This window comes from Leptodactylus fuscus, chromosome 11 (assembly GCF_031893055.1).
Source record: "Leptodactylus fuscus isolate aLepFus1 chromosome 11, aLepFus1.hap2, whole genome shotgun sequence".
Taxonomy (NCBI): domain Eukaryota; kingdom Metazoa; phylum Chordata; class Amphibia; order Anura; family Leptodactylidae; genus Leptodactylus; species Leptodactylus fuscus.
The window spans coordinates 27,289,236-27,304,226 of record NC_134275.1 but is presented as its reverse complement, the minus strand read 5'-3'; the positions used below and the strand labels follow the sequence as shown (position 1 = coordinate 27,304,226).

At 40.0% G+C, this 14,991-nt stretch overlaps 1 protein-coding gene across 2 annotated transcripts in view; it reads right to left on the bottom strand.

Moving 5' to 3' along the window:
• NR6A1 (nuclear receptor subfamily 6 group A member 1) overlaps positions 1 to 14,359 on the bottom strand; it is a 46,946-nt gene extending 32,587 nt beyond the window's left edge. The window contains exon 1 of one of the 2 annotated variants that reach the window (XM_075260581.1): positions 14,283 to 14,359. In XM_075260581.1, the coding sequence (XP_075116682.1) occupies positions 14,283 to 14,289 (7 nt within the window). In that variant the 5' untranslated portion in view covers positions 14,290 to 14,359. Of the gene's footprint in view, positions 1 to 13,289; positions 13,416 to 14,282 lie in introns of those variants that run through there. The other variant, XM_075260580.1, reaches the window with a different exon arrangement.
• Positions 14,360 to 14,991: the final 632 nt, after the last annotated feature.

Genomic DNA, 14,991 nt, shown 5'->3' with positions numbered 1-14,991 from the left:
CTACACTGTACAGATAACCATACAATCCATTTATCAGAGCCTGCAAAAATAATACACCATATTGTGGTTTAATAAGAGTAAAGTAAAAACGACCATAAACAACACTACACATTATGTAGCATGGTAAGGTTACTGTATTGATATACATTATTTACTACGTCTGGGAACCAGGACGTCATCTTTTACGCATAGAGGTAATGTACCAGGAGCAACTGAACAGGATGCCAACCCATAACGTGAGCCTTGTGTATGTGGATTAAACTATGATCCATAAACCTTACAGTCTACTGTAATGGAAACATTTGATCATTCTGGGCAATATTTTGATGAAACTCTTAGTAACCTATACACATTAGGCCAGACTTATTAATGAAAATGTGCCAGATTTCTACAGCACTGGTGCTCATGCCTCCAAATTTATTGAGTATTATGGGCCAAGGCCTCATGGCTCCAGTCTGCAGCAAATAAAAAAAAAAATTCAATCATTTTCAAGGCTTTCAAACACAATTTCAGGGAAGCTGCCCAGGCAATGTAAGGGTTAAAAACAAGTCAATAATTGACTTTGCGTTCTCTGCAGGTTTTTTCCTGCACTGTGTGGATTGGATCTGTTTAAATCCAGATCACTACGGTGATTCTGTACATCACAGCGGGTTTACTACTGGCAATGCTGCTGCGGCTAACCTGCTGCAAAGTCGCCCCATGTCTCTAAGAGACTTGGCTTAGTAGTAATGAGATGTGGCTTCAGATGCAAACCACTAGTAGGACCTCCTAAGATGCTATACGCCATCACCAGAATATACTGTGCTGACTGAAGACTACAACAAGTAATATAATAATAAATTTTATTTATATAGCACCAACATATTCCGCAGCACTGTACCAATTATCAATGATGATCGGTGCATTTTCCCTTTTTAGCCAATTTTAGAAGGCACCAGCAATTTCAACAAAACAAGACCTTGGGTAGCCTTCAATCACCTAAATTAAGAAAAGGACATATAATCGGACATCTGCACATAATTTGGCTTGTATTCCGCTGTTCAACCGCTATGCATTACACTATAGACGTCATGGTATAACCTTAAGAGTTCATTCAAGGATTATGAGGTCTGCATTGGCTTTTGGAAGACATTTTAATTTAGCTAAAAAAGGGGAAGGACGCTTTGGGTTTCAGGAATTCCTTTCAAGAAGAAGAAATGTCACAAACCTGTCACTGTGAGCTATTTATAAGAAGGGAGGAGCAGGGAGTGGACAATGGCTGGGGATCAATAGGCCAGCATTCCTGGGGGAGATCTATTCAATGTTACTGTACAGATCAGGACAACCTGGTCACCATAAAGCCTGAATGGGACTTGGGGTCACTCCGAGACAGAGGAGCTTCCTGAACCCTGGACAAACTCCTGAATAGAAAGGGAAGAAGTTCATTCCTGCTCATCATGGGTTTTTTGAGTAAATGTACATAAAGGCTCCTCTATTGACTTAGACAGTGGACATCCTTTTGGTGGTCCAAAAACCTTCCTTCAGGAACAAAAAAACAAAACACCTAGTGGTCATCTAAATTTCCTGCCTAGTAATGCAAAAATGTACCCCAAAGCACCAAAACTATATAAAGACGGGCTGGGTCAGGGCAGGATTGATCAGGGGTCAGGACAGGCGCGATCAGGAACAGCTTCCTACTTTAATGTTGATTCATTCCATGATTTGTCTAAACTGGTATTGTCAGGGACTACCTATGTGTAGAATATACAGCACACAAGGATAAGGCTAAAACTCGACAAAACATATTGGTGGAGAGGCAAGTACGTTTTTTGTGGTTTGGTGAGCGGTTTATGGCGAGGTCAGTATCAGGCTGCTGCGGTCTTGTGTAGATGCCTGTTTGGTCTGTTGATGTCAATTCTAAGCATGTTATTTACGGCCTCTCAGGGAGGTTGTTTGGGGCTGGAAGTCTTCAGCAGAGGAATGCTCCACTTGCAGATCACTGAGACAACTCTGTTAATCTGTTTGAACATCTGACTTAGAACAATCCCCAATTCCTGCTCCTTTGCTTTGTAGCCTTGAATTTTCTAATCTTCTGTAATGCTTCATCAGATAAAATATAGGGATGGGATTAACCTTCCCATGGCATGCCAGGTTATTGGATTTGTCACTGTCTTTTCTTTTAGTGCTATCTTCAAACCTTTACGTAATTTACAAAAGATACTGAAGGCCCATTTAACCAAAAAATATGATCTTATGTATAAGTCACCGGTTACATTCCATAATTCCTGCAGAAATTCAGTAGCTTGCTAGTCCTTAAAATGCTTGTAGAGGAGACTTCTTAAAGGGGTTGTCTCAGATTTTTTATTTACTAAAAGCAGGGAAGGAACTAAAATAAACCAGTAACATATACACACTGGCAGTTCTTGATGTTCTTTGCCTATTTGTCCATGTGCTCGTAGATGCCCTTGTTACAATAGCACGCTAAGACCAGTGGTTGGTTTCAGCGATCACGGGCACACATATGGCACATGACTGCAGCAATGGAAACCAGTGAGACCAACAAGCACATACCAGGTGATATTTTTATTTTATTTTTTTAATATCCCGGTCAACTCCTTTGATAGTCAATGAATGTAAGAATTACGGTGTAGACAAGAATACACATAGAATGATAAATGAAAGTGGAGCAGGCACAGAGGGCTTGTATATTAAGTGAACTGAGTGAATAGCTGTATAGATAGTGTACTTGGCCCATTTGCCGTTTCTATAATATTATAATATGGCCTTCACTATGTGCAACCTACCCAACAAGCATCTAGATTAGGGGCAAAAAGCTATGGAGTTCTTTGGGTTGTAGGAGAACACTAGACTTTAAACTGACCTTGTATGACACCATCTTAAGATGCACCCCCCCACACACATAGGCACCATGTAAGTTGCCTCAAAAGTTCTGTATGTACACTCATGTGCAGAATACTCTTAATAACGGACCCAAGGAGGTTATTGTTCAATACAATATTTCTAGCAAAAAAATTATAATACAATTTCTTTTTGGTCAGCTCTTTATTGAAAGGTTTAATACAGGTAATGGCTGTATGGTGAACTGAATTCAGAGAGGTATGCCCTGTATGTAGGTAGGACATAAACCACACTGGTGGTAATACATCAAAATATAACCTCAGCTGTGTGAGGTCATCTCCGGACCACAACCCCATGAAGTTGTGAAACTGACAAGACTTGTCTGACAACAATAACAGGTTGTGCCACACAGGCACAGGGCCAAGTATAGGGAGCACATGTAGGTCCTGTAGTGTATGGTCAGCTGTCTATAGGCAGCAGTTGTAAGGGCGTGGAAACCGCGGCTCATTGTCTTGTATTGCATATTCTTATCCTAGGAGTCAGCAGCTTTACACATCAAAGACTCCACTGATACAAAAGATTGTGCCATATTTCAGGGTAATTTATTCTCTTATAAGAAACTAAAAATGTTTATCAGACACAAAAACTGAGAGGGCATCTGTCCAATCTCCTGACATGTCGGTTTTAGCTTTCCCCATTAAATAAGAATTTTGGAGCATCTTTTCTTGGAACTCTTTGTTATGCCACTCCTTTGTTATTTCTTCTAGACATGTAAGAAAGATTTACCATTTCCCCCTTGTCAAAAAAAAGTGTGTCTGCAGAGTCAACACTGATTGGAGAGCGCCAGACTATGGAGGACTTACCCAACTGGTATCGCTCAGTTGTAAATATAGTCAGATATTTCTAGTAGGAATAACAGAGGAACAGGCACGACGCAGCTGACCATACATGATCGTACTTGGAACTCTCCCAATACTACGTCCAAGAAGCTCCTGAAAAAGAGGGCGACTTCACGGCATCCTGGAGTGGGAGAATCTCCCATGTTGGGTGGAATGCTCTGTGGGTAATAATATACTTGACATGGGAACTTTATGTGCTGGTCACATCACAAGGAGAGTGCCAGCACATGTGTGTCCATGAAAAACAAGGTGGTGTGAGGTAGGTGATGACCGTACATACACATGCATGCTTGGCTACATGCACAAGTGGCATTTGTGTATTGAAATAGAAGAGGAGAGAAGCAGCTGCCAAAGACCTCTTAAGGCAGGTTATCTCCCAAAGAACAAAAGGATGGAGTGGTTGAAATATCTGTCCGCTACTTCTGCCATGGATGGAGAATCGGGAGGCCCCCATATACATTGGTCAGGCAAATTCTTTAAAATCTAATGTTTATAGCCAGCTTAAAACCAAAAAAATGCTTCCCTATATTAAGGGAATACAATTGTTTGCTAAAATGGACACGTCAGGATGTGTAAGAGGTCCCCTTGAAGTCCTGTGTGACAGCATAACACAGCCCTACCATAATGAATGGGTGTCTGCCTGTACAAACCATCAATTGTTATACACCCATTATGATTACTGGCCTTATATACAATCTAATGTGTATGACCAGAAGATGACACTGCCGGACAACCATTGTTGACATCAAAGAGCGAACTTGATGAGGTTGGAGATTTGCTGGAGGTATATGGCAGCTGTGAACCTCTCCCTACTCCATAGAAATAGCTGGACAGCCTAAGTAGATGTCAAGAAATAATAAGTGCTTGTGCCTGGTATGGATCTAATATCTAGGCTCAGTGGTTGGCAGAACCAGGGCTCTTGAATCAAAATCAAACATGGGATGTGGGCTTTTCACATACATGGTTCTTATCTATGCAAAAGGCCATTTACTTCAGAAGCCCGACCTAATCTACATCAGACTTTTTGCAACACATTTTTTAATTACTTTATCCTGTAGCCTCTATGAGAGGATGACATCTTAAGGCCACTTCTCTTTGCATAAAGAATAATGCCGGCCATACACATAAGATAGCTATCAGCTATATTTCTGGCTCCCATACATAGGCAAGCTCAGTTTGGCTGAGCATACATGTGTTTAGCATGGGTAGAGCGGAGTAAACTATTGCCAGACACCACTGGCGACGACTTATCTTCCAAAGTACAAAAAGTTTCACGCATGTTGAAACAAGGGCTGTGGAGTCAGAGTAGTGGAGTCGGAGTCAGGACCAGTATTGGCTTCAAAATAAATCTATTTACAATTATTAATAATTAATGAGATTTATAGTTCATTATATATTTACTTTCATCAGATTGCAATCCAAGACCTTTAAGGCCTTTAGGATCTTTACTGCTTCTGCCCGACTATGGCTGTTAGTCCTTTATGTGGGAAAATAGGTGCGTTTAGGCTACCGACTCCACGACCATGGTTGAAACTCACATCTGGCCTTTTGTTCCAGAGTCATTTGCCATTGGGGAGAGTTGGGGCATGGCTGTACACATTAGATCAGGGGTAGGGAACGTACAGCTCTCCAGCTGTTGCAAAACTACAACTCCCAGCATGCATACTTGCTCTGCTGTTCTTGGAACTCCCATGGAAGTGAATGGAGCATGCTGGGAGTTGTAGTTTCATAGCAGCTGGAGAGCCGAAGGTTCCCTACCCCTGCATTAGATGGTCAGAGAGACCTAGGGTTTGGCCATCATTAGTCTAACATGTACGGCAATCTTAAACGTACCAATGCATATATTATTTTAGATGCCAAAAAGTTACCTAAAAAGGACCAGATAAAAAATAAAGAATCTCACTAAAAATTAAATGTGTGAATGGCTACCAAGACTTATTGTATGCATAAATTAATAATCACATTTCAGAATAGTCTCCAAGGTATCAAAATTGTTTAATGTTGCCCTTTTCCACACGATCAAGGAGGAATCGCACATTCCACGGAGAATTACTGTATGTCACCTACTTCACTTTACTATTCTTGGCAGCTGAACTTTGTGGCAGTGAACGAAAACTGGAGGATAAGAATCTTTGGATTTTTACAAGGCCCTGTAGGAATTCCAGATGACCCTATTAAGGACTCCCAAGGCCCTATTGATTTCATGACCCTATGCTCTCTGCTTCCTTTGCATATTAATGAGGACTCCTTGTGTTATACTGCACAGTATTGGGTGGAGTGCAGGCAACATTACCATTGACCTCTCTATGCTCCCTGCGCTTTAATAAGCAAACCAGTCTCTTTAACCTTGATATTTGAGGCTGCTCTTCCATATCGAAAAGAAATGTAAAGCTATCACTATTAGGGTTACAGGACAAATTTTAGTATGTTTTTATTTTGCTGATGAGGAAGGAAAAAGCAACAGAATATTGGACACATCATGTACTCAAAAATAATTTTTTTTTTTTTTTTTAAATGATCATTTATATCCAAAAATATTCATGTAGGAGCGCAAGCACGTGTATACATACAACAGCAGGCAGGCAGGCATCAAGACCACCCACACATTAGTACAGTCACAAGAAGAAAGTCACTGTGATGTCCCTTGTGGCCCCAATCTAACAACGTCGCTATAGCAATAATCTTCATTATGATCTATTGACAAAAACACAACAACAGGAGCAATGTCAAAAAGTCACAAAAATCAGTGAAGAGTGTGAAAGTGCTATATTTACTATATATAATACTAGGTGGTGTCATGGTAGCCTGGGAGTCATATTAAACCAGAAAACCAGAGATCGTGATACTAAAAACCCAAAACCATCGTCCAGAGAGTGCACACCATCATGCCTTAGCGCACATGAGCGAAAATGGGAGCTACGAGCTAAATATGCAGACGGTTCTTTTGGACTACAGAGGTCTATTTTATAGACATAGATGATAAAATTAGTCTGGACCATCTTCTTGGCCGTATAGGAGTAGATACCTGGTGGTCCAACAACAGCCCATGTTTGGATTAAGCTGTCCAAACGATTGATGCCTGAATCATTCAAAGATATTCCAGTCAACTTCAGTGATATGGAGTTTTTGAGAAGAACTCAATGGAGCAAATTTTTTTTAATTTGGTCTTAAAATCAGCATAAAACTAGCCCAGGCAGGTAGAAGAAACGCCAAATATATCAAAGTGGTTTATCCTGTATGACAAACTCGCAGTCTCTTGCCAAACAAGTTCGACATGTTTGTCTTCCTTACACCACCTTTTGAATGGCTTATTTTAGACCAATTTTATAGCATGCCCTTTTTCCTAACAGTCTAGTGGGTCATAAAAATTCTCTAAACTATAACAATTGTGGTGCAAACATATACTGCAGTTTTTTGTTGGGAACAAGTTATGGCTCATTTAGCTTGGCAAATCTCCCCAATATCACATTGAAAGTTTTCCTGAAAATAAAAAAGACAACAAAATCCTAAAATAACTGTAGGGGAAACATCAGCCTCAACACATAAGAAAGCCAATATAACCCACAAATATTTCAAGTAACCCATAGAGGACATATATCAGTCTTGAGACTGATATATGTCCTGTATGGGTTACATACGAACGCAGTCAACTAAATCTAAAAAATATTTCATGTAATCCATGTAGAAAACAGTCATGCTCATAAACCTGCTAAGGAAGGCAATTAAATCCAAAAATATTTCACGAACCCCATGTAGAAGATATGTCATGTCCATACACATACATACATACTAAGGAAGCCATCTAAATCTAAAAATATTTCATGAACCCCATGTAGAAGATACGTCATGTCCATATACTAAGGAAGCCAACTAATTCTAAAACTATTTCATGAACCTCATGTAGAAGATACGTCATGTCCATACATACATACATACTAAGGAAGCCAACTAAATCTAAAAATATTTAATGGATCCCATGAAGAAGAAACATCATCCACCTATGTATCCCAAGCTTTGTAGAAATTGGCTCTCTAGATTATTATATAGTTTATAGTTTGAGATGGGAGTAACAAGGAGGACAACAACAACATGTGGCGACCACAAGCTGGAGTTTATCTTTAGAGCAACCTCTGCAGGCCAACTTCATTGCAGCAGAAGTGCTAAAGCAAACATAGTTGCAGTGTGTGAAACCAACAAAGCTCACAACTCAACCTCATCTTGAACCCTGTAGAATTTTATGGCTCCTGCTCTGTAAAGCCTCCCCCTTCTCACATTAAAGGGGGCATTGTTTCAAAGGTCACGGTGGGGTTCTTTCCATGTCCTTATACAATATATAGGTTTTGCAGTGACATCACCAGCATAATTATAAATTCTTTAAAGATCCTGATGCCGTCCAAAAATACCTGGCCTCTATACTAAATAAAGCAAGTCTTTTTAAACAGGAATGATCCAAAGGTTCAATAGCAAATAGATAAAACCAATGGCATGATAACGATGGAGAAATCTCTAATATGGTATTGGCAAGGTCCTGGACTTTTGGTAGAACTCCATGTCTTACAGCATTTCACTATGTCCATCAAAAACCAGAAGGCTTGAGGTTATAGGGTGAAACAAAAAGCCCAACAGATCTAGGGTTTCACAAGATAACAGTGGTTACAGTATCAGCAACAAGATCCAGACTTCAATGAGTTAAATAAAACCTCCATGGAGCTTTGAATGGTAAGATAAGATAGAGCTTACTGAGAGAGTGCACATTTTTGGAGGGCAGAAAGATAAATCTCAGACTTTAGAGCTTCAAAATAAATAAATGATTTAGAGCTTAGAAGGAAACATAACTTGAACTATTCAGATCACAAATTACTTAAGAAATCGGGGAAAAGGGGCCTGTATAAAAATAAGTTTATTGTCAAATGAAAGCTACTTGTCAATGGCTCATGCCAAAAATTTGTATGGACATTTATCTCAATGACCATGGAAGCGACGTGGGTTGGATAATAAAGCAATCTTCCAAAAAAATGGACATTTAAGGTTCTATGAAGGTCTTCAAAAATGGGAGCATGAATCAAGAAGAGAAACCTAAAAATTATCAAAGTGCAAGTCACGTATGTGATAAGACAGAGTAATGTATAGTTCATGATAGTCTAGGATAAGGCAGATTTTAGCAGAAATCACCTTGGTCACTGGTCACCATTTGCGTATGGTGGTGGTGGTGGGGGGGGGCTTCCTGAGTTTCCCCAAGCAAATTATCTCAGGTAAAAAACAAAGATCAAGAATGATATGTTTTCATTGTGTCCGATGCATTGTACACCCAGGAAATAAACCGCCATAATCTCCTCTCCAATGAAAAGACCTATACGCTGAGCTTGCATGTGTATGAGTGGGTCAGGAGGAATAGCTGTTAGCTAAGAGCTCCAGCTAGTGAAGGTAAAATCTGGAATTTCAGGTGCCAAGTTTGCCCAGGAACTGAACATTTCAACCTGAAAAGTTAGATGCAAAGGAACATTTTTTTTAGGCACATTAACTCCATTTATAAAAGAGAAACCTATTACAGACTGAAATTACATCTCATCTTATAATGTACAGAACCAGATTTAGAAAATATTCTAATACCAAAAATGGCAGCCATACATAAAATCTCCAGGGCCTTCATTTTCGGCAGCTGCCTTTCTCCCCAAGAGCGAAAAAGTCTGAAGCGGTTGAAATTGTCAGGTTGGGTCAATTACTTATCTAATAGCTATGGCTTCGTGAACACGGGTTCTGGTTTTCACAGACTGTTTTTGGCCATAATCATACAACAATTTTAAAACCCATCAAAGTCTATGGCTGTATTCACAAGTCTATATTGGTCTCCGTCAAAAATGACAAACGGAGCATTTCTTTTCTGACAGCTGTGTAAATCCCACTTTTTTTCCTCTTCAAATGGCTGCATGACTGTTTTTCACAGTCATGTGAACAAGGCCTTAGGATCCTTTCACATCGCTGATGGCAGAAAAATATTCCAATTGACAAAATCAGAAATCGATAGGTGGTGATTTTCCTCCATTTTATCGGCACAAGGAGCAGAATAGCCTGATTTTCTCTGAGGGCTGCAAGATCATAATTAACCCTTTGTTCAAGTAACAGGAACCAATCCTGCATCTTGACCTTTTTATACACAATCCACTTATTAAAGCTTACCAAGCTGAACCTATATTTTACCAAGTTGGGAAATAATGGACCGATATGTACTATAAGGCCTAGAGTTATAGTATTTAACCAATATACATGGCAGACATAGGCAGGGTTGGATTGGAGAGAATAATGGGTCCCAAATAACCAGGAGATGGCAAACTCTTTTGGGCCTGTCAATCACTTGAGACTAGGGTCTATTGTTTGGTTCATCACATATATCTTATTATACCTAGCGGATATGACACTTGTGTGCCATTAAAGGGACATGATTATATTAGTATAGATGGAGTATGGGCCCATAGGAAACCTAGTCTAACGCTGGACAAAGGGTTTATATTCTGGATGATTAGTTAATCGTCCATAGAGATCAATAACCAAAGCAATGGTATCACCAGCTATATTGTAGTGCATTATGTATAGAAATGTACCATCTTCACACTGTACTGATGGTTTTAGGACTGTAAATTTTACAAGATTACAGTAAAAGAAGGGGATTGTAGATTCCTTGGCCAGATTTGGAAATCCTAACATAACTATCCAAAGGAATTCCTGCAGAACTGGATCTCCTCTGTCTGTTTGGGTGGGTGGGTTACTGTAAGACCAGTCAAATGGTGAGATCTGATTTTTGACCCTTCTGCTTGTAACCCTGGAAAATGATTACTCTCAATTAAAAGGTAAACACAAAGGGCTGAAGGGGTCTTGTCATTTATTGATCCCTTACAGATGCTGAAGTCCACCTCCCCCCAACAGGCATACATTGTGAAGCCACCCACTCACCCCCCACCCCCTCGGCACAGGGGACTTCCTGCACAGTAACCCATGTGCTGAAAGACTGGATTCTGCTGCTTTGCTGAATTTGTCAGGGGACTGACCCCTCCATGTCAGATGAAGCCATCAGGTGATGCAACCATGCAGAAACAAAATATTTAAAAAAAAATTGGGATATGGCGATGACCAGTGTCCCACATTCCTTGCATTGAATGGCCAAACCAAGGATATCCTATGTATTTAGGATTAGGGTACAATGTTGTAACAAAGGCAATGCAGAATTTGGCTGGATACAGAAGCACCACAGGGATAAGCCTGTATACAAACAGGGGGGATTAGAGTTTCATCAAGCAAATAATGACTCCCCGAGACATCCAATCAGACAATCTTCTATTGTAATGAATAAATATGCAGAGTCGGCCATTATAAAGTTGCAACTGCAACCTCTTATCGCGGCCAATATGCCCTATATCATGAGAGCAGATGACTGGACAGTGCAAAAAGTGGTGTGTCCACCACTGGCCTCACAATTCGTATTCTCCTGTATGGTGTGACCCTACTGAGAATTATGTATATGTGACATGTATGTTGCACGATCCCACCCATTTCAAAACTGTGATAGCCAAGATAGTGTCACACCCTCCCCACATCATACTGGTAGACTATATGAGTCCAGTTGTACTGCCCATCCTGGTGCCACTTGTCTACAATAGAATGACCAACCAGGGCTAGCTGAATATTCCCTAGTGAAGACAATGGCCAATAACGATGGTATATCTTAATTATAGAAGGTCTTTGGTCAGCTTAGCTGAGATTAGCCCCCTCCCCAATACATCATTCAGCTTAATGGTACAAACGTCTGCTCTGACTAAAAGGCCATTTACATAGGGCAATTACTGGCCCAGGGTGGACTATAATAAGCATATGCTATAAGTGGCCTATATACTGTGTGGTATATAGGGTATAGAAGGTATCATGGATTATTTCGCCCAGTTATGTAAAATTGCATATACGCAACTAGGTAAAAGCATACTGTCAAACGCTCCTTGGAAACTTAGTTGTGGCTAAAACAAAATTGAAGTGGGGTGTTAGACAAGTTATTACTGTATCCCATAGAATTTGTACTGGCATTCCTCTAGTCACATGCCTATATAGTATACGTGTATATATCTTGATACGGCCAAAGGTTTGTATTGGTATTGCTGTAGTCACACACCTCTATAGTATACGTGTATGTGTGTATATATAGATAGCGCCCCAAGGTAATGACATAAATCTCTCATCAGAGACAGCCTTCATTCACAGCTGCCTGTTAATCCTGTGACACCCTTGCCCAGCTGTCGCAAACTAATGTGACGCAAGGACGGCCCCCCGCCCTTCCGCCGCAACACACATTAAGTAGCACATAATCGCCATCATACCCATGTACCAATACATATAACTGATGTATGCATGGTGTGTCCATATAGATGGGAATAATAAATCTGGCTTGTGTAAATTGGAAACAACTAGTCAAAATCACTCATCTGATAAACGGCTCGTATGTAAGTAACAGCGCAAAAGGTAATGGCGAAGTAACTGGAATCGTATCTCCATATGTGCCCATATACTAACATAATACACATCTACAGAGATCTAGTGACTGAAATAAAGAGGCAGATATGAGTGATTCATCTAAGAACAGGGATAGCGAATAGATATTAGATGGATAAATAGATACAATATACTATAGAAAGATAAGGGATAGATAACAAAAAACCAGGTATGAGATAAAGAGATAACATATATAGATTTGAGATAGATGATAATGAGAAACACAGATAGCAGATAGACCACAGAGATAAAGAAATGATAAAGATAGATAAGAGATAGAAAGAAAAAAAAACACAGAATTGAGCTAGATAGGCAGGATTGATAGATAGGATATACACAGATAGATACCAGATACACAGATGAGGGACCTCTAGATAGGAAAAACAGACAGATACAAGATAGACAGCTTTTGTTCCTTACAAAGCAGGCCAGCCCTGTCCAGAGCAGGAACTAGCCACACATTCTTGACTGAAGTTTACAAAACTTCCTTTCCTGGTTGCGAAACTGAAAGAGTTCCTCTCCTTGCCTAGGCCTGCCCTCCTTACACTCCACGTACCTACATATTTTACCTCCCCAGTCATTGTCCCATACAGTATACATTAGTCCTGCCCCAGGGAGGTATTCCATATTATTATTATTTATATAGCCCCATTAATTCCATGGTGCTGTAATACCTAATGGTTATTACAATCCCCCCTCTTGTGCATATATCTAATTCCCATAAACGTACTAGATCATACCGCGCTTTATATATGACATTAAACAATCTCTAGGTCTAGTACAATGTTTGTAGTGAAGCACATATAAAACAACAACATTTAAATAAAAAACCAAAACTAAATGATATAACGTATAAATATATATTTATATGAGCAGCATATAGACATATCCACTACTGATGTCTGCCTGTATTTCGTCATAAGAACAAGCCATAGTCCGAGCAGACATCATCTGTGTTCCTCCTCCCGCAATGACCTATATGGCCTGATACAGGCTCTGGCTCCATAGTACTGTACATACCTTCCCATGTATCCATCTCCTGCCTGGCTGTGTGTGCTGATGTGCAGCCATGGAGCTGGGCATGTCAACATGCACCCAGCAGCATGATGGGGACCTCTCCTGTTGCTTGAAATGCCTAGTCTTCTCTGAGGGCTGGGAGGGACAGGGACCCTTCCTCACTCACAGGTCAGTTTACAAGCTGGTCATGTGACTACACAGTTCAAGCCCTAAGGTCACTTCTGGCCTGGGGAGGGAAGAGCAAGGGGGGGGGGGGTCTTTATTACCCTGGGGTTATCTAAGTGGAACTGATCACCCTTATTCTTTCTAGATTACTGCAGTTCATGGTTGAGAACCTAAATTACACCCTAAAAAAATAAATAAACATGTTGCAAGATACAGGATATGGGGATACACCATGTCCTTTTGTGAAGTGTTTAGGATATGCATTGACTTGCATCTTGATTCCATATACATCATATTATTCTTGGCAAACCAGGGCAAAATATACAATATTTTGCAGCAGAGCACAAACAATAAAATATCTACAAATTGCATTATTTGAGTCTGGAATTTTATTTGTATCCAACACAAAAATTCAATATGGCACGTTATATATATATATATATATATATATATATATATATATATATATATATATATATATTATACATACTTTTTTTTTTTTTTTTTTGTACTGAAAGCAAAGAAAAAAAAACACTCAATTTTTTTCCTTTTTGCAAACTAGGGAAGATATAAAAATTTTTGCAATGGAACTGACAAAATACATAAAACTATTGCAACAAAAATAAATTCCCACCAATACAGAAATCTTTATTTAGGCACCAGGCCCTTTTTTGGCATCAGGAATTTGGTCTTTGAAAATCTCATTGACGTGAAAGCTTACTGGATGTCATCACTACATGCCTTAAATGAACCTACAGAATTTACAGAAAGTGATAGCGGAGCGGCACCAGGACCTCCTGGCACAGCCCCACAGTCTAATCAGAATATTACCTTCCATAATGAGCAAATCCTCACCCAATCCAGAAAATGCCAGGCTTGGCGGAGACTAGATGCCCATCATTACACACTTACAATCTGCACATTATGCTCAGCACATGGGCAGATTGGATGCTTATGCAGATGAGCTGCGAGCTCAGGGATAAGGAGCTTTTGGCATTTACATGGACCCTGCTGGGGGCTGAGGAGGGTCTTGAGATCTGGAGATCAAGTGGGGTTTCTCTGCAGCACTAACAATACATACAATATACCAGTGTCAAAAGTTTACGAGGTCATGGTGTTTTATAATATGGGGTTTTGCAAGGTCGAGAGCCTTAAACGACTCAACCGATGAAGCAAGAGCGGCTCTGTGGGCATTCTAGATAGTGCCATGTTAGTTGTCATGGGTTAACGAAAAACCCTGTACATCCAATTCACTATGCAAATGGTCTCTTTAATGTAAAGTCCTATTGTGTCCAAACAAGGAGGACAGGAATTTGCGTATCTATAACAAACAGCCATTATGCAAATGAATCAATTGTTCTGTGTTTGTGCATTTACAGTCTCCATCAGATGAAGGTGAGGTGCCTGGTATTAGCACCTTCAAGTCCACTAGCACCCTACACCCTTTCAACATGAACTTCAGAGACAGGAGATAGTCACAGCCCCGCACATTTTATGCAACTGCAGAACAGTAAGGGCTACAAAATGTTGTAGTGTAAAA